Here is a 26,657-nt window from a genome sequence, read left to right as displayed (position 1 = left end):
AGAATTACATACTGAGAAAATGATAATCAGATACTTTTTTGCAAAAACTACCAGTTCAAGCATTTCATCACAGGGTCTAAGTGTCAGGGCAGGGTGATGGTAGTGAGGCAGGGGATTGGGTCTTTGAAGAAAGGCACCAGGTGATTGGTAGGCAAAGCAGTAACAGTGCATAAGGGGTGAGGAAAGACAAGCTAAGAAGGGGTGACGTGGAGCCTTGGGTGGTGCATATAGTGAAAGCTGAAAGTATATTCAAAGGGAAAACCTGGTCAAAGGTTGACAGTGGGAGAAGAGTTTCAAACCATAAGATTCCTTATCAGGGCATTTCTAATAAATATCTGATCATATGTACTAAGAAATTTTATTTTGGCTTTGGTTAAGATGACTAACCTTGTGTCTTATTTTAAGGGAAAATAATCTTAACAAAAATGCTACTTGGTGAATTTTAAATATTTGACATATTCAACTTTTCACTGTAAAAATAGAACAGATACTAATTTTGATTAAAAAATTGGCATGTGGTAATTCAATTTTATATTTAAAATAATTTTCAACTTTTTATTATGAAAAATTTTAAACATATAGGGTAATATAACGAATCCTCATGTATCACTGACTTCAGCAGTTAGAACCTATGGCCAATTTTCTTTCACATACCATTGCCCATTTCCATACCTGCTCCCTGTATGCCAGGCGTCACATCAATTTTAAAGTTAAACATAACAATATGAAATAAAATGAAATCATAAGCTATTGCAGTTCCACATATGATTGTCAAGTTCATTATTTTTTTTTCTTACTTAAAGATACATTATCATTTTCATCGTGAAATATATAAACATTATACTTCATTGATTGTATGTGCTAAGAAATTTGCCCTTTGTATTTCATATATGCCATTTTGGGAATACAAGGAAAAGTTAAATTCTGGGAAATAAGTGTGTTCCCTGTGTTCAGTTGCAAACAGTTATTTTGTTCTGTTGGTATTAGCATTATTGCCTTCTTTTGCAATGAATTGCTACTTTAAAAAACAAAGCTAATTTAAAATGTTTCTAAGTTCAACTATCAATTGAGAGTACTATAATTTTTCGATTATAGCCCATTTGACATAGTCTCTAACTTTTAAAGTTACATTTCATGTACTTTTTGTATGATCTGTATATATCACAATGCCAAGTATTTTGGTTCTAATTGATGAGTAAAGAACTAATTAACTGCTCTTTATTTATTGATGGTGCAGACATACTGAAAGGCTTCTTTATGGTTAAAATGTCCTTTTCCACATTTGCTTACCTTTATGAAAACCGCTTGATTCAAAGTACTTAACATTTGGATTTGTGCCATGATCTCTCTCTTCTTTGACGTTTTCTAATTCTCACCTGTGTTCCCTAACAGATCTTTTATCTAGTGTCTGGGTAGCATAATGTGACTGGGGTAAAATGTCAGTTATTCCCCAATGTTTTATTACTCTTCTTTGTAATTGAATCACAGTTTTTATTATGTCTTAGATATGTTTATTTAGTTAATCACTCATACACTTATTTCTGGAAGATAATTTCACCTAACCCTACCATATGATTTATTTTGGCTACAGATGTTATATAAAGCTATGACAAATATGTTAAGTCTATGTCTATATAGTTTATATTTTTTAAGTTTGAATATAATGTTTATTGTAATTGCTCAATACTGGATTCTTTAGCTGATCTATTACAGATAGGGCTGTTTTTGCCTTAATTATATTTCTAGAGAGGCTGTTCAGAGTTTAAGAAATCTGTTGTTAAGTAAGCTTGGCAATCTTGCTTCTGTGGTTGTTCTCCTTTTATTCTTAGCGTTTTATTTTGTAAGATTGTTGCCAAGAAATTATTTCTTTTCCTTTTTTCGTTTAGCTTTGGACCATGAAAGATATGGTAGTTAAAGTCAAGCTGCTACTGGCAATTTTTGTGTGTGAATAAATTTTTATGCACTTATTGTGAGATTTTACTTCTATGTTATAAATGTACTGCTAGTAAAAAAAATTGTTTTAGCTCTTTCATAAGCAAGATTATTTTTATGTGCTAAGAAATTCCTTCTTTCACACTTTTCTGTTTTTATACAGGTCCTCATGCTGATACCGCCAGCGGATGCCAGAATTTGCAGTGTGGTTTTCGAGCCTGCTGCCGCTCTGGCGAATGACCCTTGACTTCTGACCTTTGTCTACTTCATTTAGCTGAGCAGGCTTCCTTTCATGCACTTTACTTACAGCACATTTCTTGTGTTAACCATCTCCTTTTGAGAATGACTTGTTTTGGCCCCATTTCTTACAGCCTCAGAAATCTTAATTTACCAGTGAATTGTACAGTGTTGTTTCTCTTGCAAATCATATTTTTATTTTAGAAAGGGATTAGGTCTTTTCATAAGGGTGAGAACAGTTTTATCAGATTTCTTTTAAATTGAATGCTTTAAAGGAATGTCACTAATGCCATGCCATTTAAAGTATTTTTTAGATTATTTTGAGTTTTAAAGTCAATGGGGATTATTGGTTCTCTTTATATCTAAACACTGTACCAAGCTTTGCAAATTTTTTCAAACATACATTTCTGAAGTTTTATTTTCAAAGACTATACATTTTGGAAACCAGTCTCTTTTCCATAATGTTTCCTTTATTTGAACAGTTCTCAGAGGGCCAATTCAGACATACCTGCATTTAAGATTCTTTAAGATTATACAATAAATTGGCTTCTTGGTGTTAGCTCAGTGAGCTAGCAAAGCACCAGTGTATTTGTATTTGCTTTCTTCAAAGACCCCTGGTTCCTACCACTGTCCCTAAATTGTCAAATTTGGGAGGGATTTTTAAAAATTCCACAATCATTTGAAGAAATGTATAAATAAAATCTGCTTTGAGGACTTTACCAAGTAATTTCTTTTGTGTTTTGCTTTTATTATAACTCTCAATGCAGGTTTACACTTTAGTTTAAATTAGGACTAAATATTTGGTCTTTTGAGCTCCCATGAAATCATGACCTTGACAAATAGTTTTAGACAGATACCTAATTTTGTTGAGCTGAATTGTCTTTTTGAAAATCTGTAGTAGTCAAAATTTGAATTTCTAAGCTTATCGTTATTTATGTGTGAAAAGATAATGAGAGTGAAGACCTACCATTCAGAAAGGCACATATTGAGTCAATTTTATGTAATGCTATATATAATTTTATGTTGTGAATAGTCGCAGCATGCCATCTATTTTTAGAAATATGTGCAAGGCTGTGGAAGAGGAAGTAATCTTGCAAGCTTGTTATTTGCGGTCCCAGGTATTTCTTTGTTTGTTTTATTGCAGGATAGGAGGAGAGGGAGAGAGAGAGAACCTACAGGAGAACGTACAGGTAGACAGATTTCGGTTCAGGCCTTTATTTTAGATAGAGTTGTCTAAAGAAGAGGGAAGAATCATTTGGCTGGGAATATGAATGAGGAGAATTCACTCATGCTTGTAAATTTCACTAACGTTTGAATTCGACACTCCAAGGGAAAGGTCAGCTCTAAAGGGAAGATATGCAATGACTGTGAAATTTCACCTTCCTCTAAGGGTCTCTTTTGATTCCATTGCTGTTAACATTCGCAGAATAAAAGATGGAACCCCACAAGGTTCTTGCATGTTGGATAGGGCAGCTGTGTAAGCAGACAGTCTTACCTTTTGAGTTTGTAGCTCTTATGCTGAAGTAGTCATGTCTTTTGTGGCATTGCTACACCTAGCCTCCTCCTTTAAAAGTCTGGCCTGAGCACAAAGTGAAAAACAATTTCTTGATTCTCTTAGAGAACTTTCAAGGTAATCTGAGCTTAGTGAGCCGTTACAGGGTCAGAAGTTTTATTTTGTAAGGTTGACTGTTTTGTAGTTGTATTTTTATTTCCCTAAGTGTTTAATAAATTTTATTTGAAAAGTTGACATCAGGGACTGTTAAGAAAACAAACTACAAGAATTCTTCTGGAGTGATTCCTGTCCAACCCTATACTTCATTTCATCTGTATTTACATGAACTATATAGTAAAATTACTCATCTTTAACCATGGTCCTGAGTCATTAAAGGAGGACTAAAGTTTATTCCCCATGTAATCAGAAAACAGTATAATAATTTTGGAGGAAACATTTCAATAATACTTATGGACAAAATGATTAAATGATGTTTTAGGACTTGGCTTAAATGTTATCCTTTTGAATTAATTAATTTGAGCAGCTAATTTCCCCAGAGGTTCCAGGTAATTGAGGTGCCTCCCTTTTGCTTTGTCCTGTACTGCTTGATGTTAGAAACTATTACACAGGACTTGGCAATCTTGACCCAAACTGACTTCAATATGTCAGCACATTGGCCTGTGGAAACTCACGTTTCTATACTATCTCCCGATTTCTACTTTCCCCCATTTGCATGGGGAAATAGCATAATCTGCATTCAATTTTTATACATTTTCACTGTTTCATTATTGAGGGGATAATTAATATTTAATGGAACACTATATATACTTGGTTTAAATTTATCTTGGGTTTTGTGATTGGTTTCATGAATTATTGAAACTGTTCATTCTTAGAATAAAAGGCAACAGTTATGTAAAATGCCTTGTGGTGCGTGATAAACATCAGGTGCTCAGTGCTGGGCAGTGTTCTAAGTACTTTATGTATACTGACTTGTTTAATCATTACAACAGTGCAATGAAGTAGGTAATGTGATCATCCCAGTGCTATATATGGGTTAAGTTAAGTAATAGAGAGGTTAAGTAACTTGTCCATGTGTTACTCAGCTAGTAAGTGGGAGAACTAGATTTCTCTAGAGTTCATACTCTTAACCACTATGCTCTCCTGCCTCTATATGGTTACATTGGTAATGACTGTTATGGGTCAGTCCTTGAACTCTCCCTTGAAGAGTTCATAGTAGAGGTATCAGAGGCATGTAAACACATAATTGTAATATAATTTGATAGAGGAAGGCATAAGGGAATAAAGCAAAAGGTGAAAGTTTTTCCTTAATTTAGTTCCTGTCTTCATGTTTTGTATTATTTTTTTAAGTGAAATCATATTCCAGCTACATCAGTGGTTCTCAACTGAAGGTAATTAATCCTATAGAGGACGTTAGACAATGTCTGGAAACATTTTTGGTTGTCACAACTTGGCAGAGGGGAAGGATGCAACTGGCATCTAGTGAGTAGAGGCCAGGGATGCTGCTAAACCTCCTACAATGCATAGCACAGCCCCACAACAAATAATTACTTGCCCCAAAATATCAGTAGTGCTGCTGTTGAGAAACCCTGTTTTACGTATTTCTATTTTGTATACATCTTTCTATGTCAGCACATACATTTAGTCCTTTTTATTGGCTTAGTATAATATTATCTGAATGTGTCTGTCTTAGTTTGGGCTGCTGTAATGGAAAACCATGGACTGTGTGGCTTAAACAACAAACATTTATTTTTCACACTTCTGGAGGCTGGAAAGTCCAGGGTTGAGGTGCTGGCAGATCTGGTTTCTGGTGAGAGCTGTCTTTCTGGTTTGCAGGCAGCCATCTTCTCATTGTGTCCACACATGGCCTAGAGAGAGGAAGCTAGCTTTCTCCTGTCTCTTATAAGGGCACTAATCCCATCATGAGGACTCCACTCTCAAGACCTAATTACCTGCCAAATGCTTCATCTCCATACCATTACATAGGAGATTAGGGTTTCAAGATAGGAATTTTGGTGGGGGACACATTCAGGCAATAACAATGTCTTAATTTTTAAACTACTTCCCTTTTGGGGTTGGCCCAGTGGTATAGCAGTTAAGTTTGCGTGCTCTGCTTCAGCAGCCCCTGGTTCCCCGGTTTGGATCCCGGGCGCAGACCTGCATGCTGCTTATCAAAGCCATGCTGTGGCAGTGTCCCATATAAAGTAGAGGAAGATGGGCACGGATCTTAGCCCAGCGCCAGTCTTCCTCAGCAAAAAAGAAGAGGATTGGCATTGGATGTTCGCTCCGCTAATCTTCCTCAAAAAAAAAAAATAAATAAACCCTTTCCTTAAATAAACCCTTCCCTTTTGATGAATATTTAAATATATTCCTTTTTTTCTAAAATACTTTTGTTATTTCAATGGGTGGCGGTGTGTGTGTATATGTGCGGCATGTGTGTACATGTGCATGCTTGTTCAGTATTTCTGTAGGATAAGGTCTTATGAGGGTATTCAACGTTGAAAAGAAAAATTTTATATCACAGAGTAGTTCCTCCTTCCCCCAGGAAAGTTGTGTTGTTTGCTGAGTGTTAAAAGTAGGATTGCTATTCTGCTAGACAAGCAAAGAAGAAAGGCATTCCAAGTAGAAGGTGAGTAAGTACAAAAGCATAGAGGTGTGAAGCTCATCGTGTAAAGGGGGTGCTGTGGGTAGTCGTAACTGAATTTAGGGTCCAAGTGGCAGAGACAAGGCAGACTACTAAATAAAAATACTTTGCACAGTTTGAAAATGATAATTTTATTTGCAAATAATATTTTCTTATGTGACCAATATCACTTACAAATATTCTTATATCCTAATTATAGTTTTTACATGATATAAAAAGTATACAATGGAAAAATTACCTGTTACGTATAAGGGAGGCAACATAGATCCAAACAGACAAAACGTTTTTGGGATATGGGTGGATATATACAGCTAAAGCAAATTCGACATTAGGAACATCAATATTATGTACTCCAGTGCTATACACAGCTTCAATTAAAGGCTTCAGTTCAGAATAGGGCATGTGAAGGGGAAATCCAGAGAACTGAAGGGAAAAAAAACACGATTTATAGTCATTAGTGAAGCTTGACAATTTCACTATATTTTTTGCTCTATGTAAATGTATGTAATTCTTAATATTCTTAAGCCTTCCTTCTGGATCTTGAAGTCATTTAGTTCTTTTTTTCTATTAAGCTATGTTTTAGCAATACAGAAAATGGAGAAGGGCCAAATCTCCTTTTCTGTTTTAGTTGCTAGCATATTGACGTGGTGTATAAGACACCTGCTAGTCACCCAGCCAGTCTCCGATGTTCCCTTCCCTCTTCCTGATAGCCCCTAGTTTGCACAGTAACCTGTGTAATTCCAGGGACCTAGATTAAGCTAATCAATGCATTCTAGCCCCCTGGCCACAGTGACTGATCTACAGAGATGGGCATGTGATCAAAGTGAGTCTCAGGAAACTTGCTAGGAATAATGACACACAGATGCTCTCTCCTGCTTTGGACAGTATATGTGCACATGTGAGTCCTGAGTGGAACTGTTCTAGCCATTTTCCAGCCTGAGGATGATGCCATCACATCCATTGGATGCCATTGGGGGAGGGCAGAGTGGGAAGACTTGGAGAAAAGTGGTATAGCCCTGATAGTTGCTTACCTCTAACTTTTACTTAAGCCAGTAAATTCTTTTTATTGCTCAGGCCTGTTTGAACTAAGTATTCTGTTACTTGAATTGAAAACATCCCAGCTGAAAACCTGGCCTTAGAAATTAAAGGATAAATTTTAGTCAGTGAATCTTCACACTGTTTAGCCAACAAGGCTTACTCTCTTAGTTTGAGACTGCTTTCTAGGTTTTGTTATTCAGCTGTAGGATGTCAATACACAGCACTACCCACAGGCAGTAGAGAGGATAAGTTGTCTATTAATGAGAATTTTTCTTAGCAATGAAAAGCAGTTAGTATAAAATCATATCCCTTAAAAAAAATCTGACCGAGAGTGGTTGGTTTCACCTTTATGCACAGTTGAGTTTAACGTGATTTAGCCAGATGTTTTCATTTTATTGAATACTTGCAATGTATTTCATGTTATTTTTTCCATAGGATCCTCTTATAAAAAATATTTTCATTTTCTAGAGGCATTTTGCTATTTAATGATGGGTTAATTACTGAAGTTTGAACTTTTAATCACATTTTTAGTCTGTGGTGCTTCATCTGTGTACTTTGGGGAGCAATGTAGGTATTTTGATTCCAAAAACCCAGTACTGAGCAATTTCCATTTTGAAACGAGGAAATTCACAGGCTCAGTTTAGAGCCATTTGTGCTTACCCTGTAGTCTCCTAGCTGTTTCAGCAGTTCTGCCCTGTGGTTGTCTTCTACATCTTCTCCCTGACTTCTTTCTAACAGAGGCAGGAAGTGACGTAGTGTGGAGGTGCAGTACCTATTCCATCGAGTCAAATGGCGTGGCCTCCAGTCCATGATTTTTTCTTTTAGTATTTTTTCAATCCTGTTCATAAAAAATAAACTTCATTTTTTGCTGATTTGACTTTTCCCGTATAAACAAAAATACAGTTTGCATATAGTGGGGATTCAGGTGGTTACATAACCACATATTTGTCAGTGGAGTTGACATTCACTAGGCATAGTTAGTACCCAATATGGGCTAATCTCTGAGGATTCAAAAAGGATTCAAAAATTAACACAAGTGATCCTTGCCCTTAAGGATTGTATATGGTTGGGATGGGCAATAGTAAATAGAAAGCATATGATATCCTAAGGGCCATAACACGTTTGAAATGTAACTCAAAAGAGGGAGCACTGAATAGCTGAGGGATAGCCAAATTCAATACATTTAACAAAAGATTTTTTTATTATGAAACGTTTTATCACTTTGTTCGTTGGTAACATATATACAGGCAGATAAGTTAGACCCAGGCGTAAGGGATGGGATTTATGTTGAAAGCTTCAGATATTTGTAGGGCTATTAATACTGAGTATTGATTCTTTCCCCTGTGACTTCTGTTCATGAGGATTATTTTTCTAAATTGCCTTAAAACTTCCTTAAAATATCCATCATTGTTGCAACTTAACTTTTGATATCCTGCTTTATAGTTAATGTGATAGAGATTGGATCCATAGGATGTGAAGCTTAAACAGAATAAAGGAAAATAGCTACCATCTATTGAGCCTTTATTTACCAGGTTCTGTGCTAAGTGCATTTTATACATTTTTATTTAATCCTAACAATAATCCTATGAGGTAGGGAATATTGTGATTTTATTTATGAGGGGACAGTTTGAGGTAGGATAAGTGACTTGACAGTGGCAGGGGAGTTGGGATTTGACTTGAAACCTTGCCAGTTGTAAAGCTGCTTGTGCATCCCTAACGAAACACGCAGATTTAGGGACCCAGCCAGCTTCCCATTGCTCAATAGCTGCAGGATCCGCTTCTCTTTTGGCATGTAACACGTATCTTTGTTTTTGGTTTCAAGATGGTCTGAGTGACAAACTATGGATGAGTTCCCTTGCACTTCATCAGTACTGGAGAAATAAATAACATGAGTCTAATCAATAGTACCCTGAAACTATTAGAAGAAAGAAAAAAGAGTTTTTGGGGAATTAGTTCTTCTAGGTGGGGATCTCAAATAAGGCTTTATTTGAAATTGAAATAGTGAGTAAATTGATGTTTTCTAGTAATAATAGTTTAAAAAAGGTCACTTTTCTTCTGGTGTAATTTGACATGATGCTCTTCACACAGCTTGATACAGTAAAGGGCATGCAGTCTTTGAAATCAGAAAGATCTGGCTGGGCTCAGAAAACCCCTCGAACATTTTGCAAGTATGTGGATCTCTCTGAGCCTCAGTTTCCACATTTGTGAAACCGGAAGAATAAGTTCTACTTTACAGGGTTATAAGGATTATAGGGACTCAAAGAGGCTCTTACCAGCCTTCTCCATGTATTCTGTTTATAAACTAGCTGAAGTTCAGTAAGCAACTAATTGGACAAAAGAGGCATGTTTAAGCTGAGGATTATGATGTGTCTGAACAAGATCCATAACAGAATCCATAACAGATGTTGAGCTCTAATCCAAGGTAGAGTTTTTGGAGAACTATCTGTCATTGCTGGAGTTCCCTTCTGTTAGAACCACACCATGCTGATGCTAAAGCCTCCTTCTGAGCCATGGAATTTAGAGATCACATCTCATCTGTACTTGGTATCTATAAACATGAATTAAAGTTTAACCGCCCAAATTATTTCACATTGATCCAGGCTGAGAGTCGTTTAGTTTGGTGTTACACTCCTAGTGACAGATGACACGTGGATTTATGGGTGTCGTGTGACCTGTCTTGTAGCTCAGCTGCAGCCGTTTTGTCTGTGCGCTGGTAAACTAGCTCTTCTGGCTATAAAAGAGAAAATAGTTCAGAAATCCTAGAAATCATACTTAATTTGAATAGCTATACATCCTTTTAAAAATCCTTCTTTTAAAAATTGTGAAATCTTAGTCATTCAGTTATAGAGGATAATATCTCAGATGCCAATGTACCCATGACCCACCTTAAGTAAAATATCACAAATAAATTATAGTGCTGTGTATTTCTTTTTCAATTTCATTTCCCTTCTCTCTCATCACAGAAGTAAACATGACCTGAATTTGTTTTTTAGCACTTTTTCATTCAACATATATTGAATACCTACTGTGTGCCAGGCACTTTTACAGATGATGGGGATATAGCCATGAATACAAATCCCCGCCCTCATGGTGTTTTACGTTACAGTCAGTGGAGATAGGCAAATTAGTAAAATGTGTTTATGATTTTATTACAGATATATTTATCCCTAAACTATATTATATTGTTTTGTGTGTTTTCTGAACTTTATGTAATAGTTTTATACTGTGAATATACAACTTTTTCTCTTTTAACATTATATTTAGAGATAATAGCAAACATATTTTTAGAGTGTTTACTAAGATTCATTAATGTTGATTCATTCATGTAACTACTATAAAATATTCTATTATAGCCATAATTTATCCCTTCTGTTGTTCCAATTCTTAGGCTATTGGAAACAGTGTACCTATGAAAAATCTTGTGTATGTCACTTTGTACACATGGGAGAATTTTTATAGGGTGTTTTTTTTTTCTTTTTTTGTCAGGAAGATTGGCCCTGAGCTCAGATCTGTTGCCAATCCTCCTCTTTTTGCTGAGGAAGATTGGCCCTGAGCTAACATCTCAGCTCATCTTCCTCTATTTTGTATGTGGGATGCCGCCACAGCATTGCTTCATGAGTGGTCTGTAGGTCCGTGCCCGGGATCTGAACCTGCACACCCTGGGCTGCCGAAGTGTAGTGCACAAACTTAACCACTACACCACTGGGCCGGCCCCTAGGGTGGTGTTTTGTAAACCTTTTTTCAGAAAAGTTTGGATCACGGTAAAAAATACATTTAAATTACACACTCAGTATACACATATGTATCTAGCTAATCAAATTTAAAGTTTTAATAAACAATTCTCATGCTTACTACTTACAATCTGCTACTGACCAGGACCCTCTAAATTAATTTCATGAGCCCCTAGTGGATCATGCCTTGCAGTCTGATTCTGTGTTTTAATAGCAGTAATGAAATTAATTTAGTGAATTGAGATCAGCGTTTAAAAAATTAAATGCCTTATATTTTGTGGTACTTTTTATGTCATGGGACTCCTTATATCAAAAATTTTCTTTCATGTATGTGTATACTGGTTCATGATACAATGGTAATTTCTTATTGTGAGTTGGGCTCAACTAAGTTTGAAAAACAAATATTATTCTAGACTAAATATCTAGGAGTAGAATGAAGGGTCAAAAAATATCTGGCTACCCAGTATAATGATGTCAAATTCCTCACTTTCTTTGTCTACATTTAATTGTTGGTAAAAGAATTATTTTACCTGAACACTGGAAAGGCCAGGATACGGAAGCCTTCTTGAAAAGAATGATTTCCAGAGCTTGGGCTTGGTGACATCAAAATTTATCCTTAGCGGGGAGTCATATCGTTGAATGTTAAACCAAATCTAAAAAGACAAGACTACATTAGCGTATATGTTAGCAGATATATACGTGTGTGTGTGCGCGCGCGCATGTATGTAGAGAGAGAGGAAGCAGAGACAGCAAGAGGACACGAAGGATGCACATTTTTTTGGTCATATTTCGATTTGTAAAACCAGTATGCATTTTACAATCAGTGGCATCATATAGTTGTCATTGGCCATTTTTTCACACTTTTTATATCTGAAGTTGAGGTGCGCTTTACTATTGATTGTAAGTTGATGAAATAAGATAATTCCCGATGACAAGAAAATCAAAGTTTTTTAGGAGCAAACAGGCAAGGCTACTCCTTTCTCAGGCTAGCCTTTCCTAACTCTGCTCTTCCCAGCCTCCTAATTGCGTTAGGTGTCCACCTCTTTGCTTCTACAGCATTCTGTAATCTCTGAGATAGTACCTGTCTTGTTGAGGCAGTGTAGCATATTGGTTCTGGAAGCAGACCACTTGCATTTGAATTCTGGCTCCAACATTTACTAACTGTGTGACCTTGGACGATTTATTTAACTTCTGTGTGCCTCAGTTTCCTCCTCTATAAAGTGGATAATAATAGTACCCACCTCATAAGGTTGTTGAGCAGATTAAATTAGTTAATTCATTTATACCTCTTAGAACAATGCCTGATACGTAGTAAGTGCTCAATAATTGTTCATTATTTTATTACTATTGTTAGTATTTATCATTGTTTATAGTTGCCTGTCTATTCATGTCTCCTCACTAGATTATTAGATTGTTGCCTTGAGGACATTCGCCATGTGCCTTATTCACCATTGTATCTTTAGCATCTAGCATAGGTCCTGGCATATGCTAGGCATATTGAATGACTGTGTGAATGAGTGGTAAATTTGTCCATTCAACATATTTATCAAGTACCTGCTATGTTCAGGCTCAGTTCTTTTTTTTTTTTTTTAAAGATTTTATTTATTTTATTCTTTCCCCCCAAAGCCCCAGTGGATAGTTGTATGTCGTAGCTGCACATCCTTCTAGTTGCTGTATGTGGGACTCGACCTCAGGATGAATGGAGAAGCGGTGCCTAGATGCGCACCCGGGATCCGAACCCGGGCCACCAGCATCGCAGCGCGCGCACTTAACCACCAAGCCACAGGGCCGGCCCTTCAGGCTCAGTTCTAATCACTGGAGATAAAGTAGTGAATGAAACAGAGTTCCTACCCTCATGCAGTAGCTAGTGAGAGGATAGCACAAACAAGTAAACATGGGATATCAGATAATGTTACGTGATGTAGTAGATTGTGTCATTGGCCCCAATTCTTCACCCCTTCCTATACCCACATCCTTTGCTATGTTACTTTGCAATTCCTCCCATTAAAAGTCAGATGTGTATTTCTCTGTCCCTTGACTTTTGGCCGGAAGAATGGGACCGATGTGTCAGTGTGTGACTTCTGAGTCTAAGCTTGAGAGGCTCTGTATGTTCCTGCCTGCCATCTTGTGCCTCTGCCATTGTCATTGCCCCAAGTGCCAGAATAAACACACATGAAACAGAGCTGTCCCAGCCCATATCAGCAGAGCCTTCCCAGCTGACCTACAGATCCATGAGAATGAATGTTTGAAGACATTTAGTTTGGGGATGGACTTTTACTATCTTTATTGTGGCAATAGCTAGCCATACAAGGGCTATGGAGAAAACTGAGGGAAGAGATGAGTTTCAGGGTGGGCAGGGAAGTTCTCACTGAAAAGATGACATTTGATCAGAAATGCAAGTGAGGGAGAAATCTATGAAGATATCCGGTAAGGGGAGGGGTCATCTATGCAGAGGAAACAGCAAATGCAAAGTGTGCTTGATGTATTTGAGAAACAGCAAGGAAGACTGGCTTTAGAGGAGTGAGCAAGTTAAAGCAAGTAAGAGATAAGATCTGTGGAGGATGAGGGGGCAGGGCGCTGTCATATAAAAGGCCTTGTGGAGCATTTCAAAGATGTAGGCTTTGACTCGAGAGTGAGCTAGGAAGCCACTGGAGTATTTTAAGCTGAGGAGTGACATAATTCGTGTTCCATTTTAACAGGAATATTCTTTGCTGTTTTTTGAGACTAGACAGAAGAGAGTAGGGGCAAGTAGTGAAGTCTTCAGTTAGGAGGCTATTTTGAATAATCCAGGTGAGAGCAACAGTAGTGTGGACCAAAATGGTAGCAGCAAAAGTGTTGAGCTGTGGTTGGATTCTGGATATACTGTGAAGTTGGAGCCAATAGGATTTGCTGATGGACTGGATGTCAGAGAAAGAAAGAGGAATCAAAGATGACTCCAAGGATTTTGGCCTAAGTAACTATACTGAGGGAGTTGCCATTTATTGAGATTTGAAAGACTGCAAAAGGAAATCAGGAGTTCGAGTTGGGCATGTTAAGTTTGAGATGTCTGTCTGACATCTGTATGAAGACGTTGAGTAGGTGGTTGGATATTTGAGTCTGAAGTTCTGGGAGCTAGGTGAGCTAGAGACATAAATTTCGGGATCATCAGCGTACATATATTCTTAGAGATGAAGTATAAATAGAAAAGGGGTTTGATGAACTTGAACTTTGAAGATCTCTGATTTTTCAAATTTAGAGAAATAAGGAAAAAGCAGCAAAGGATACAGAGAAGTGGCAGCCAGTGAGGTAGGAGACGTCGATATTTAGAATCCAAATCAAGAAACTGTTTTAGGAAGGCAAGGTCTTTACAATTTGACTGTGGGGTAGGGAATGTGCAGAAAAGTAGTGTGAAATAGCACTGTAAAAAAAGTTGCAGTGAGATTACATAGGGCTTTGAAATCTAAGGTGGGAAGTTTATCCTTAAATGTGTATGCAGTGAGGTGCCCCAGTACCTTTTGAGCCGTAATGAATGATGAAAGCTGAACACTGAGATCCTTAATCTGGCATCACCGTACCAAAAATGAACTGAATTGGTGACAGATTATTTAGTTGACTATAGTAATGTAGGGTGAAACAACAATGACATGACCTGGGAAACACGTAGAATCTGTATGATGTGGTATCTATAAATAGGATTGAAGGAGGAGGAAGTAAGGGAGAGGGAAAATCAAGGACAATTCTGGGGTTTGAATCTGGGTAATTGACATCCATAGAAATGTGAAGCCAGGAGGAGGAGCTGGTTTTGGAGACAAAGGGGAAATAATTTGAATTTTGGATGTGCCAAGTTTGAGATTTTGATAAAGCACCTGGGTGTCTAGCCAATGTTTAAAATTCAGGACCCAAAGAAATGTTCTGGGGCTAGTGACAGAACTGTGACTTCTCTGCCAGGATAAACTAGATAGAGCTACAATTAATAATAATAGGTGTGGTCCTGGAAGAAATTGAAATATAGACTCTTCAGGAACATCTACTTTTAATGGGTGGGAAGAAGAGCCAGTAAAACAAACTCAAGAAACTATTGCAGAGAAATGAAAACCAGTCTTATCAGTAAACCAAGGCAGGGAAGTTGTTTTTTCATGAAGGAAGGACTAGTTGTGTCATGTGTCATAAAAAGGGAGAGGAGAGTGAGGAATGAGAGTAAACCACTGGGTTTACTTATCCATTAGCAAGACATTGGTGCTTCTCCCAGTTTAATTTCTGTAGGATGGTCAGGGAAGAGGAGCTAGATTATAGTGGGTTATAGTCTGAGTTTACTGGGAGTGGAAGCAGGGGATATAATTAGTAGTTGAAGAGTTTTGAAAGGAAGGGAGAGAGGCAATGATAGTTTAGGGTGTGGGTGGGTTGGGAGAAGCATATTTTAGAATTGTTGGACTTCTGAGCATATCAGTAGGTAGAGAAGGAAAGAGAAAAAATATAGGGGCAAGTTGGAACAATTAGTGGAGCCAAGTCTTGGAGTAGGAGTGGAAACACAACATGAGTGGAAAGGGGAGAGACTTATTTCTTGGCACAGGAGTGAAAGAGGAGAAAGGCTGACCATCCAGAGGTAGTGTGGTAAAGCAGAGGGCAGTTGAGGATTCTGAGGAGCAGGCCATCAAAGCCAGGGGGAGGTCCTCTACTGAGAGCAGTTGAGGCTTAGAGCAGGTTTAGAACAGCTGCCATGCAGGATGCCCAATGTCATCAGCCACTGTTGCCCATCTTGTTAGAAGAGGAGGAAAGGAGGTCTTGTTTCCTCACAAAACTTGGGCTTTACGGGAATTAGTCAACCGTAGAGTAATTGTTTTAAGAACTAATAATAATTTTGACAGAGAATGGAGTTCTTTAAAGACTTTTTCAATGCCTGTTGACTCTGCTTGATTCTAATAACCTTAAAATGGTTCTTTAAATATAGATGGAGCTTAGCAGATCATTTATGATTATGATAATGCTTTTAATTAAAAATAATAATTAACATAATGAACATGAGAATGGTGCTCGACAGTGCTCTTTTCACGCTTGTAATTAATAATAGTTGCCATTTGCTGAATACCTGTGAAAGACAGGTACTTTGCTGGGTGCTTGGCATATATTATCTCTAATTTTAGCAATAACCCTAAAAAGTAGACCAGTGGTCTTCAAAGTGGGGTGCACACCCCAGAGATATGAGAAGAGAATATTAGGTCCTCTAATTTTTTTATTTTTAAGGTTTTCCCTGTGTGTAATGTAAATAATATATTGATGCACAATATATATAATTTGTAAATAAAAATACATATATTGGGGATGCCTGCTCAAATGATTTTTCTGACAGATGCATAAAAGAGACCACTAAGGTAGATGATGATTGTAAACACAATCATGGCAGCCAATAAAGAGCTGTTCCTGTGTTTTAGCTGCTTTATCTCATTTACTTCTCATTGATTATCTTATTTACTTCTCATAACTGCTCTGTAGAATGATTACTACTATTACCTCCATTTTACCAATGAAGAAACTGAGGCTGTGAGAGATTCAGATACTCTCCCAAGCTCACACAACTGGCAAATGATGAAGTTGAAGTTTAAACGCAGGCAGACTGACCCCATAACTCATCTTTTTAACCAATGCTTTTTACAGTATTCTTCATAAACGGCCCCCAAAACTGGGTGCAACCAGAATCACCTGATGATTCCTGGGAATCTGAAAACGAAGGAGGGAAGGAAAGAAAGGAGGGAGGGAAGAAACTCAATCTTCTCATTTAGTTCTCAAAATACTATGTGAGTTAGGCACTGTAAACTCTTATTTTGGAAGAGAAAACTGAGGCCAGAGCTAGGACACAAACTCAGGTCCTCTGAATCTAAGTCCTGTATTCTTTCTTTAACCTCATTCTTCTTCTCTGCAGGTCAGGTGACTAATTCAACCAAAAGTTTTATTTAGGACAGTACTGCCACTGTGCTTGACACTACATTTCTTTAATTGTATATAAATTTTTTTGGATACAGAAAATACTATTTAAATCACTGGGTCAATTTAAAAATCAACAGTCAACCAACCATATTTAAGAGGAGATGGTAATACTTACATTATCAGGGCCTATTAAACAGCCCACACTTTTTAAGGGACAGAATGTATCAAATTGTCCATAAAAATGTCCACTGCAGGGATTCCATATTAAATAGTGACTTTGCTCCCGAGTTAGCACATAGGCAGTGGGACCCTGAAGGAAAATAGGCATTAAAACATTTCCCAACTAATTATACAATTAAGATCAAGTGAAGTTTGCACAGATAATTCATTATTTTAATTGGACTCTAATTTCTAAAATCCATGGCTAATAGTGAAAATTAGTTTGAAGTTCTAGGTTGCATGGCATTTAAGATATAAAATCAAATGTTTATTCTTGAAAAATTCTCACATCTGCTACTAGTGCAGTGTAGTGACCAAAGAGGGATAGTAGTCATGTTACTCAACCAATATATCTTTTTTTTTTTTTTTTTTTTTAAAGATTTTATTTATTTATTTTTCCCCCAAAGCCCCAGTACATAGTTGTCTGTCATAGCTGCACATCCTTCTAGTTGCTGTATGTGGAACGCGGCCTCAGCATGGCTGGAGGAGTGGTGCCTCGGTGCGCACCCGGGATCCGAACCCGGGCCGCCGGCAGCGGAGCGCACGCACTTAACCGCTAAGCCACGGGGCCGGCCCTCAACCAATATATCTTAAGATTGGCTGAAGAACTATTGTTAATGGAAATAAGTAGTCACTGCATTTTCTTTTTAGAGTCAGTAAGATTACCTTTTAAGTATTTAGAAGGCTGATTATGGCTGAATACTACTTCCATTTCGAATACAGTAACTAACATTTGATATACATTTATAACTATGTAAATGCATAGAAGATGATTTGAAAGGATACATATCAAACTGCTAACAGTGAATACACCTGAGGAGGGGGTGGGATTGGGGGTTGGAGCCTGAAGAGGGACTTTTTACTTGGAATACTTGTATATTATTGGATTCTTTTTTTACAATGAGCATTTATTCATTTATTGCTCATGTATGATTTCATTTGAAGGCCACAATAACCTTCTGGGAAAGGCAGGGCAAAAATTATCATCTTAGTTTCCTTATAAACCTCAGAGTTGTGAAGTGACTTGCTTCGAGTCACACAGCTCATGAGGAGTGAGCAGAGCCTTGAACCCAGGCCTTGTGAATTCCTAGCCCAGTGTTTTTTCCTTGCACTGGGCTGTCTAGAATACAGTGATGGAGAAGGAATTAGGATTCAGATATGATACTACCTGCCCAGCAGCAGCTGTGCTAATTCCCAAGTATTCCTAGAGGCTCGTGGTCTCTTTTTGAAACACTCGTTGGATAAACTGCTTTAATCCAAATGAATTTTCTAGATTTGTGCCCCAGATTACCCAACTCACCCAAAATTTATTTGCAGGATATTTGTGGTGGGCTGGGGAAACAAATTCTAATTGTCACTAAGTCTCCAATCTAATAAAAATAACAATGGTAATATCAAAATATAGCTGCTAACATTCTTTCTTTGCTGCTGTGGTTATCTGCCTTGTTCCCCTGTGCCTGCTGGGTTAGTAGCAAATGCCTGTAGAAGCAGCAGGCGTGAGAGGAGATCCCTAATCTGACACACTTCTTTGGATCCCCTTCACTCCTTAGCATGAATAACACTGGATCACTAAGGGAATCAGAGTTCTTAGTAACGTGGATGGGAGGACCTCATACTGAAAGGACACAACTAGGTGGGGGCTCTGGGCATTGAAGCATTGTGAGGGTCTCAGTATCACAGAAAACCATTTCAGGTCTTATCACTGGTTCTCTCTGCCTATTATGGAATCTCTGGGCCACTTTCCCAGCTACTCAAAGGACTGTCATGAAAACATGTCCTGTCCATGATCTAGAACATAACACAACCATGTTAGACAACTACACTGCTCTGTTAGAGCTGGCCCACGTGGTCTTACCTCAGGAATAGCATTGCCCATCACGAGCCAGGCCTTTTTACCCAGAGAGAGAAAATAATTACATAGTAATACTGCGTGCTCCTCTTCGTCTCCTGCCAGGAGATCAAGAAATTGCTGACAAAAAGAAAAAAAAATTATGTTGCATTGATTGACTCCTCATTCTGGATTGGCTGTACGGGATTTTAAAAAGTCATTGTTAAAATTAGTGCCTTAAACTATAAGATGTATTTTAAAAATATTTTTCAAATTTTGGTACTGTGTTGATAATTCATTAAAAAAACAGTGAAAATAATGTTTTCTCTGACGACATGTATTTCTAGAATCAATTGACACTATGATTGGGTTGGGAGAGACAGATTTCAAAGTTTTACTTGCTAAACACTTTAAAAAAAAACCACTGTAGTTTTTAGAGCAGTTTTAGGTTCACAGTGAAGTTGGGAAGAAGGTACAGAGATTTCCCACATTACTCCCTGCCCCCACACGTGTACAGCCTCCCGCTTTACCAATATCTGGTACATTTGTTACAATTGATAAACCTACATTGACACATCATAATCACCTAAAGTCCATAGTTTATATTAGGCTTCACTCTTGGTGTTGTACATTCTATGGTTTTTGACACACATATAATGACATGTATCCATCATTATAGTATCATATACAGTATTTTTACTGCCCTAAAAATCCTCTGGGCTCTGCCTATTCACATCCCTCCCCAGCAACACTGTTTTAAGCACATGGTATGCATTAACTCATTTAATCCTAGAACAAACCTTTGAGGGAGGTACTCTTATCTCCCCATTTTACAGAGCAGGAGGTGGAGGCACAGAGAGGTGACGTAATACCTAGGAAGTGGTAAAGCCACTCTGGCTCTGGAGCACATGAACTCTTTTCTTCTTTGTATATCTTCTTATAGATGTCTCCAGGTTGTGGAAATTTTATCTCTAAAATTGTCAACATAATTATGTTGCCAAAATATATTGGGAAACAAAAAATTTAGTGTTCTTCGATTTTGAGCTATACTTCAAAGGGAATTGTACCACACAGTACAACATGAGATCCAGAAGCAGAATGAATACCAGTGATAATATATGTTTTTTCATACTACCAAAGATCCATTTGGAAGTTTATGTAGCACACATAGAGTGTAAATTCCGTGAGGGCAGAGACACTCACTTAGAGTGTCTGATGTGTGGTAGGTGACCAAGAAATGGCATACTGAATTCATAATGACATGGCATGCCTTCAGTTCACAAATTAAGGAACACACAATTTCCAAATGTAATATAGAATATAATTTTTATTTTTTTATGAATAAAACTAGGATATTGTTAATACTAGGAGGATAAATCAGCATTAAGACATCTGAAGTTTCTTTTTTTTAATTCTTTATGCAAATATACTTTTTTAACTTCTGAATTTTGGGCAGATTGAACCAAAAAGAAAACATACTTCAGAATTTAGCTCCTCCTGCTAAACAGAGGGCCAAGTAGATTTTTATAATGACGAATGAATGTTGCAGTTTAAAATTATGCAAGCCATTTAGCTAGTATTCAATGAAGTCAGCTCCAACTAGTAAATCTGTGAGAGAACCACTTACATCAGATGTGCTCCACAGGTCACAGAGGCCAGCAAATGAAACAGTGTCAGGCAAGAAAGGAATCAATGACACGTATCGAGCCACCAGTTCCTGTTTAAACAAAATTAGCTTAAAAAAACAATTTCTAATGACATAGCTGAATCTTCTCCCTCATTTTTTGCAAGAAAGTTTCATATATCACAAACATTTATGTGGACAAAATGAAACTGATGCTCACCAAGTGCTTACTAAATGTATTATTATCTCATTTAATTCTCTCCAAACATCCTACGGGGAAGGTCATTGTTATTATCTGTCTTTTACAGATGAAGAAACTGGCTCCTGAGGCTCTTTGAAATGTCCTCATCATTTTTTTTTTGCACTTCCTTACTTTCTGGTATAACGAGACTTACCAGGATCGTCCTGTATTTTCTCTAGCCCCGTCCTGAAAGCAGCCGTTTCTCCAAGAAGCCCTGGTTCCTTTTAGAAGGCAACGGTATTTAGAAACCAAGATCAGGGCACCATTGTAGTTATAACTCCTGTGTTTCTGTAATTTCTAAGGTGGTTGAACATCTTTTTGTATACTCATTGGCCTTTCATGTTTTCACTTCTGTGAATTTCTATTTAAGTATTTTGCACATTTTCTTATTGACTTATAGGTGTTTTTTATATGTTCTAGTTACTATTCCTTTGTCTATTACATATGTTGTAAACATCCTCTCCTGATTTGTAGCTTGTCTTTCCATTTCCTTTCTGGTGTCTTGATAAACCCAAGTTCTCAGTTTTACTGTGGTGAAATTTATCGTCCTTTTTCTGTATAATTTATACTTTTTTCTATCTTGTTTAAGAAATACTTCCTATCTCAGGTCAAAAAGATAAAAACACCTTTCATATTTAAGTCTTCGGTCTATTTACAATTGAATGGTATGAAGTTGGAATCTATTTTTATTTTTTCCATATGAAAAATCAATGGTCCCAGTACCATTTATGTAATAGTTGATCTTTCCTTTACTAATCTCCAGTGGCAGCTTTCTCATATATCAGGTTTGAGTGGGTCATATTTGAGTGGATATATTCTAGGCTTTTTATTCTTCCACTTTTCTCTCTGTTATTCTTGTGTCAACACCATTTTGCCTTAGTTACTAGGGTCTCATAATTAGTCTGGATGTCTGGTGTGACACGTCTTCCCACTGAGTTCTTCAGGATTGTTCTGCCTGTCTTTGGCCCTTTGCACTGCCATATAAATATAAGATTAGCTTGTCAAGTTCCACTTTAAAAAATCTGATTTGGGAGTCTTTGTGTTTTAACTGGAAAATTTAATCCTTTTGCTTTGATTGTGATTATTGGTAAATATTTAGACTATTTCTGCTACCTTATTCTGTGCTTTTTATTTTTCACACTTTTTCTGTTTTTTTTCCCTCCCCACTCTTTTCACCTCATTTCATTGTTTTTTCTTCTGGTAGTTTGGAAGTTATGCGCACTTTTAATTCTTTTAAGTAGTTAATCTAGAAATTTCAACATGAATATTTAATTTAAACTCTAAAGTTAATAAATATCTTTGCCCTCATCTTGGAAAATACAAGGGCATTAAAATACTCTCATCAATCCTATCTGGACATATATGCTTTTCTTTTTTCAGGAATTTTTTCCTATCCTGATCTTTCACCCACATGGCCATTATAATTGCTATGAAGACAGTGCTTGTTTAGATTTACTCACACGTTTCCCGTTTTCTATACCTACTGTTATGTGTTGCATCTAGCATTTTCTTTCTGAGAGTATTCCTTCTCTTTGAAGTGTATTTTTTAGAAATTCCTTAAGTGAGAATTTTTTGGTTGTAAATTCTCCCAATGTTTGTGTGAAAGAAAGTTTAACTGGATAGAAATTACTAGTTTCACAGCTATTTTCTTTCTGCCTTTTGAAGATATTATCCCTTTTCTAGCCTTCATTTATGTAGCTGAAGAGACTATTGTCTAATCATTGTTCTTCTGCAGATAATCTGTTTTCCCTCTCACTGCTTTTAAGATCATCTTTGTCTTTATAGTTCCCTATGATATGCCTAGATTTTAATTTCTTTTTATTTACCTTGCTTAGGACTCATTGGGCTTCCTGAATCAGAGACTGTTGTCTTTCATCAAATCTTGACAATTCGCAGCTCTCTTTGAATATTGCTTTTCTCTGTTTATACAGTTTGGTCCTCCTTCCTCCATCCTCCATGTCTTTTAACCCATTCCTTTAAATCTTCTGTTTTTTTCTATCTCTGCGCTACGTTATATCTCAAGTAATTTCTTTGCATGTGTATTCCAGTTCACTAATTCTCTCTGTATTTAACTGTATGTAACTTAATTCTGTATCTAACTGTATTTAATGTTTTGTTTAAACTGTTTAATTTATAATTTTAACTACTCAATCTTTTATTTCTACAAGTTCCATGTAGAACTTTTAACAATCTGCCTGTCAATTCTGATAGTCTGTTGTTCTTTTGTTATACATTCAATTCCCTAGATTTCTTAACTTATTAAACATGTCTGTTTTATTTTCTGAATCTTTGAGGCCCGATTCTGAAGTTCGTTATTTCTGCTAACTCTTACCTTCTTCATTGACGATCTTTTATATGATCACGTTGCTTGGAACTTTTTTCGTGGAATTTTTTTGAGGCTGAGTTTAAAGGGCATTCTTCTAGAAGGATTTGTGTTTGCTTCTGACAGAGATCCGGGGGCATTACCAACGGGGAATACTTTCAATTAAATTTTCAGTTGAAATTGTTTGGGGCATACAAGTAGTGTAAATTCCAGTCCCAATGTGAGTAAATACAGCTTAGTGATTAGGAAGTCTCAGGAGAGACTTTTTTCCCCTTCCATCCAGAGTCCAGGCTGAGACAGGCAAGATTCCTTCTGCAGGGCAGGTATTTCCTAGTTTACCCACTGATGATATTACCCCTCAAGAGTCCCAACTCTGTAGCTGAGTCTCTAATTCAGCCTTCCAGCCTGCTCTAGCACCCTGCATTAACTCCTATCGCCAATAGCCGTGTGGCCCATTGAAACCCAGCTCCAGGCATCAGGAATTATCAGAGGACCTCAGAGAAAACACTGTTTCAAACCCTCACCCTTATGGAATCTTGCTCTCTTGTTCCCGGTCTCTCTCTACTTCAGCCATTGTTTTTAAAATGTTTTAAATGTTTTATTCATCACTCTTAAGTGTTCTCTACTGGAAGGAGTTTTCTGCAGATGTGCTATGCTAGAGAGAAGAGAAATCTCTATTATCGTTTTCAATAAAAATCAATTAATAACAAAAGTAAATGAAATGTGGAACACAAGGTTTTCTTTTTTAATATATCTATATTTGCAAATAGATGTATTATTACCCTGTTCCTAAATTACTATATTAATGACTTATTAGCAGCAATTACTCCCTATACTATCCAGTCTCCAAAGACAGTTATGGGTTACAGTATTCACTTAAGAATAACCTGCTTAAACATACGGCTTCTGGTCATGTGAGGTTGTGATGGGGGTGGTGCTTTGCAGCCAGTGAATGGGGCATGTATATTTAATGGCCCAATATGTATGTGCATTGTGGTGATGGCCTAAATGCTATACATACTTAAATCTTGGAAATAATTTTTGCTTAATTTGAATTCAGTGATGCCTATAGCCTTAAGTATGATACTGAGTAGTTATCTTGGTATAGTAGAAAGTGCACGAGTTCTCAAGTCCGAGGCCTAGGTTCAAATCCTAGCAAAGTTATTGAGAATACATAATGAAAACACATTTATGTAAGGCATTGTGAAGGTGTAGAGCATCTTCCAAATGTTAATTTTCCAGCACCCAATATAGTGCCCGGGACACAGTAAGCACTCAATAATTGTGCACTGAAAGAATGAACTAAGGATTATTATCCTCTTTGGTACCTTCAGACTTTTCTAAAGAAAGTAAGCCTCATGGTACTAAAAAAGTTTTAATCATTACTTTAACCACTAATCATCTTGATATGGTTGCTATCTTAAGTACTATGAAATATGGTAATTAAGATGGCAATATATTGAAATTTTAACACATTTTTAGCACCAGCCCTGATTGGCTATGAAATACTTACTGCTGTTGCCTGTGGGTTATTGGGGTAGGCACTAAGGAGCTCCTGAGGGGGGTTTAAAGGCTTGAGGTAACGAGTAATAAAGACGGTTTTCCCACTTAGGTCAATCACTGTTGTAAGGCACTGACGATTTGGAAACTTTAAGGCACATTCAGCTTGAAACTTCTCTGTGGCTTGAAGCAATTTCTCATCTTCCTGAGAATCAAACTTCAAAAAGAAAGACTCCATGGAATTTATATATGATTACAGGAGACACAGTAGAACTTGTTCAGATCCCACAGTCAACATGAACTAAATGTGTGCTTGAGGAAGTGCAGTTAAGTGACCCCTTACAAAATTGTCACGGCCTGGTGTCCCTGCAGCTTTATTTAACTATATTTGGAATCTAAAACTTTGATGGATTCATTAAATATTTAAAATATATTCCATAGGATTGAATGAAAGTATTCAACATGCAAGCAGCCGTATGGAAACTGTTGGACTAATAAAACAACCTGCAAAAATTAACTGGGACGTACTAGTTCTGATTGATGAGACCAAGCAATGGAGTTTTATATTATTTTGATGTTTTAGAGGGGAGAGGGGCTCAGAAATCTAACATCTCAAATGCAAAGCTTAAGCAACTCAGGTTAAATGGACAACAAATTTACAGATATATATGGATGTATTAAAAAGTTTCAAATCCATAGTCAATGTAATAAAAGTAATGAGCCTCAAGGAAAAAGGAAGCAAAACTAGAAAGGTCAAATATGTAACAGTTATTTTAAGTGGTTCTCTGATCCAAGATGAGCTACCAATTCCCAGACTTTTAAAAGTAACTCAAAGCAGATGAAACAGAACAAATTTCAGTTGCCTGTAGACACATCATTTTTTCCCCTCAAGCCGTTGCTAAAAAATAGCACCAAAAAGCATATATTTAAATGTTCTTACAAGATTTTTGTTGTAGTATAAAAATATATGCGTGGTTGCTTACATTTCAAAGGATTTCAAGACAAACTCTAATAAAATTTTATTGGAAAAATCAATTTTAAGTAGAATTGAGATTCTAGGCAGTGCCTGAAAGCTTTTCTTTTCTTTTCTTTTCTTTTTTGAGGAGGGAAATGTATCCATCTATGCCCCTCAAAAAAATATATAAATATTTTTTTTAGCACTTAAAGCCACTGATATATATTTGTTTACTCTGTCTCCCCCATAGAGTAAGATTCCTGAAGTCAGAGATTTTGTTTTAATCTCATTTTTTATCTCCAATACCAAGAATACTACCTGGCACACATAGTGAGTGTTCAACAAATACTGCTGAGGGAATGAATGAGTGCGGGAATGAATGAGTGCACAGAAAACACCCCATTACGTTTTTATGACTTCAAAGAGAATCTAGACTATTTTAATTGCTCCCTTAGATTGGAGCTGGACTGTGGCTCATGTTTCTAATTTGATTGTTGTACCCTGAGAAATTGGGGTAGTGGTTGGGGAGTTAGGTGAGACGGAGGCATCTCCAAAAGCCTCCTATGTATTCTCATGGGGTGTCCCCTGACATCCAAATATTAGCAACATCATCATCATTATAACCAGCTACCACACAGCATAGTGCCAAGACACAGTAACTTTGCAACAGATGTTACGGTGAATACATAAATAAATGAAAAAGGTGAGCTCATAAGGCTTTGGTAAGGGCGTGTCATAGATTGCTAGGGTAGAACTGTCAAGCCAGAAATGATCGTAATTTTAGAAAGATGGAGAATTATGAAACAAGGGTAGGGTGAAAAAAAGCACCCAGTTGAATTCATCCCTGTTTCCTTTAAATTCATTTATTTCCTTATTCATCCACTTATTTGAAAAGTGTTTGCTGAGAGTCTGAAAGGTTCCAGGCACTCTGGATAAATGAGTATGAAACAGTCCCCTCAAGGAATTTCTAGTCT

General features: G+C 37.0%; 2 protein-coding genes across 9 annotated transcripts in view; one reads left to right on the top strand and one right to left on the bottom strand.

The window, feature by feature from the left end:
* The window catches only part of FBXL5 (F-box and leucine rich repeat protein 5), a 51,533-nt gene extending 48,645 nt beyond the window's left edge, over positions 1-2,888 (top strand). For all 3 annotated transcript variants that reach the window (XM_014788880.2, XM_087434117.1, XM_087434118.1), the window contains one exon: positions 2,096-2,888. In XM_014788880.2, the coding sequence (XP_014644366.2) occupies positions 2,096-2,172 (77 nt within the window). In that variant the 3' untranslated portion in view covers positions 2,173-2,888. The remainder of the gene's footprint in view (positions 1-2,095) is intronic.
* Positions 2,889-6,423: 3,535 nt separating this feature from the next.
* Positions 6,424-26,657, bottom strand: part of CC2D2A (coiled-coil and C2 domain containing 2A) — a 119,700-nt gene continuing 99,466 nt past the window's right edge. For 3 of the 6 annotated variants that reach the window (XM_087434116.1, XM_087434113.1, XM_087434114.1), the window contains 8 exons: positions 24,742-24,945; positions 20,668-20,757; positions 19,068-19,181; positions 17,169-17,303; positions 11,623-11,745; positions 10,034-10,092; positions 8,022-8,199; positions 6,424-6,746 (listed from right to left, as the gene is read on the bottom strand). In XM_087434116.1, coding sequence (XP_087290242.1) covers positions 6,558-6,746; positions 8,022-8,199; positions 10,034-10,092; positions 11,623-11,745; positions 17,169-17,303; positions 19,068-19,181; positions 20,668-20,757; positions 24,742-24,945 — 1,092 coding nt within the window. In that variant the 3' untranslated portion in view covers positions 6,424-6,557. Of the gene's footprint in view, positions 6,747-8,021; positions 8,200-9,634; positions 10,093-11,622; positions 11,746-17,168; positions 17,304-19,067; positions 19,182-19,840; positions 20,012-20,667; positions 20,758-24,741; positions 24,946-26,657 lie in introns of those variants that run through there. The other 3 variants (XM_087434115.1, XR_015552868.1, XR_015552869.1) reach the window with 3 other exon arrangements.

Source organism: Ceratotherium simum, chromosome 8 (assembly GCF_057802395.1).
Source record: "Ceratotherium simum simum isolate JZ-2026a chromosome 8, ASM5780239v1, whole genome shotgun sequence".
Lineage (NCBI taxonomy): Eukaryota > Metazoa > Chordata > Mammalia > Perissodactyla > Rhinocerotidae > Ceratotherium > Ceratotherium simum.
This window is presented reverse-complemented; position numbering and strand designations above follow the sequence as displayed.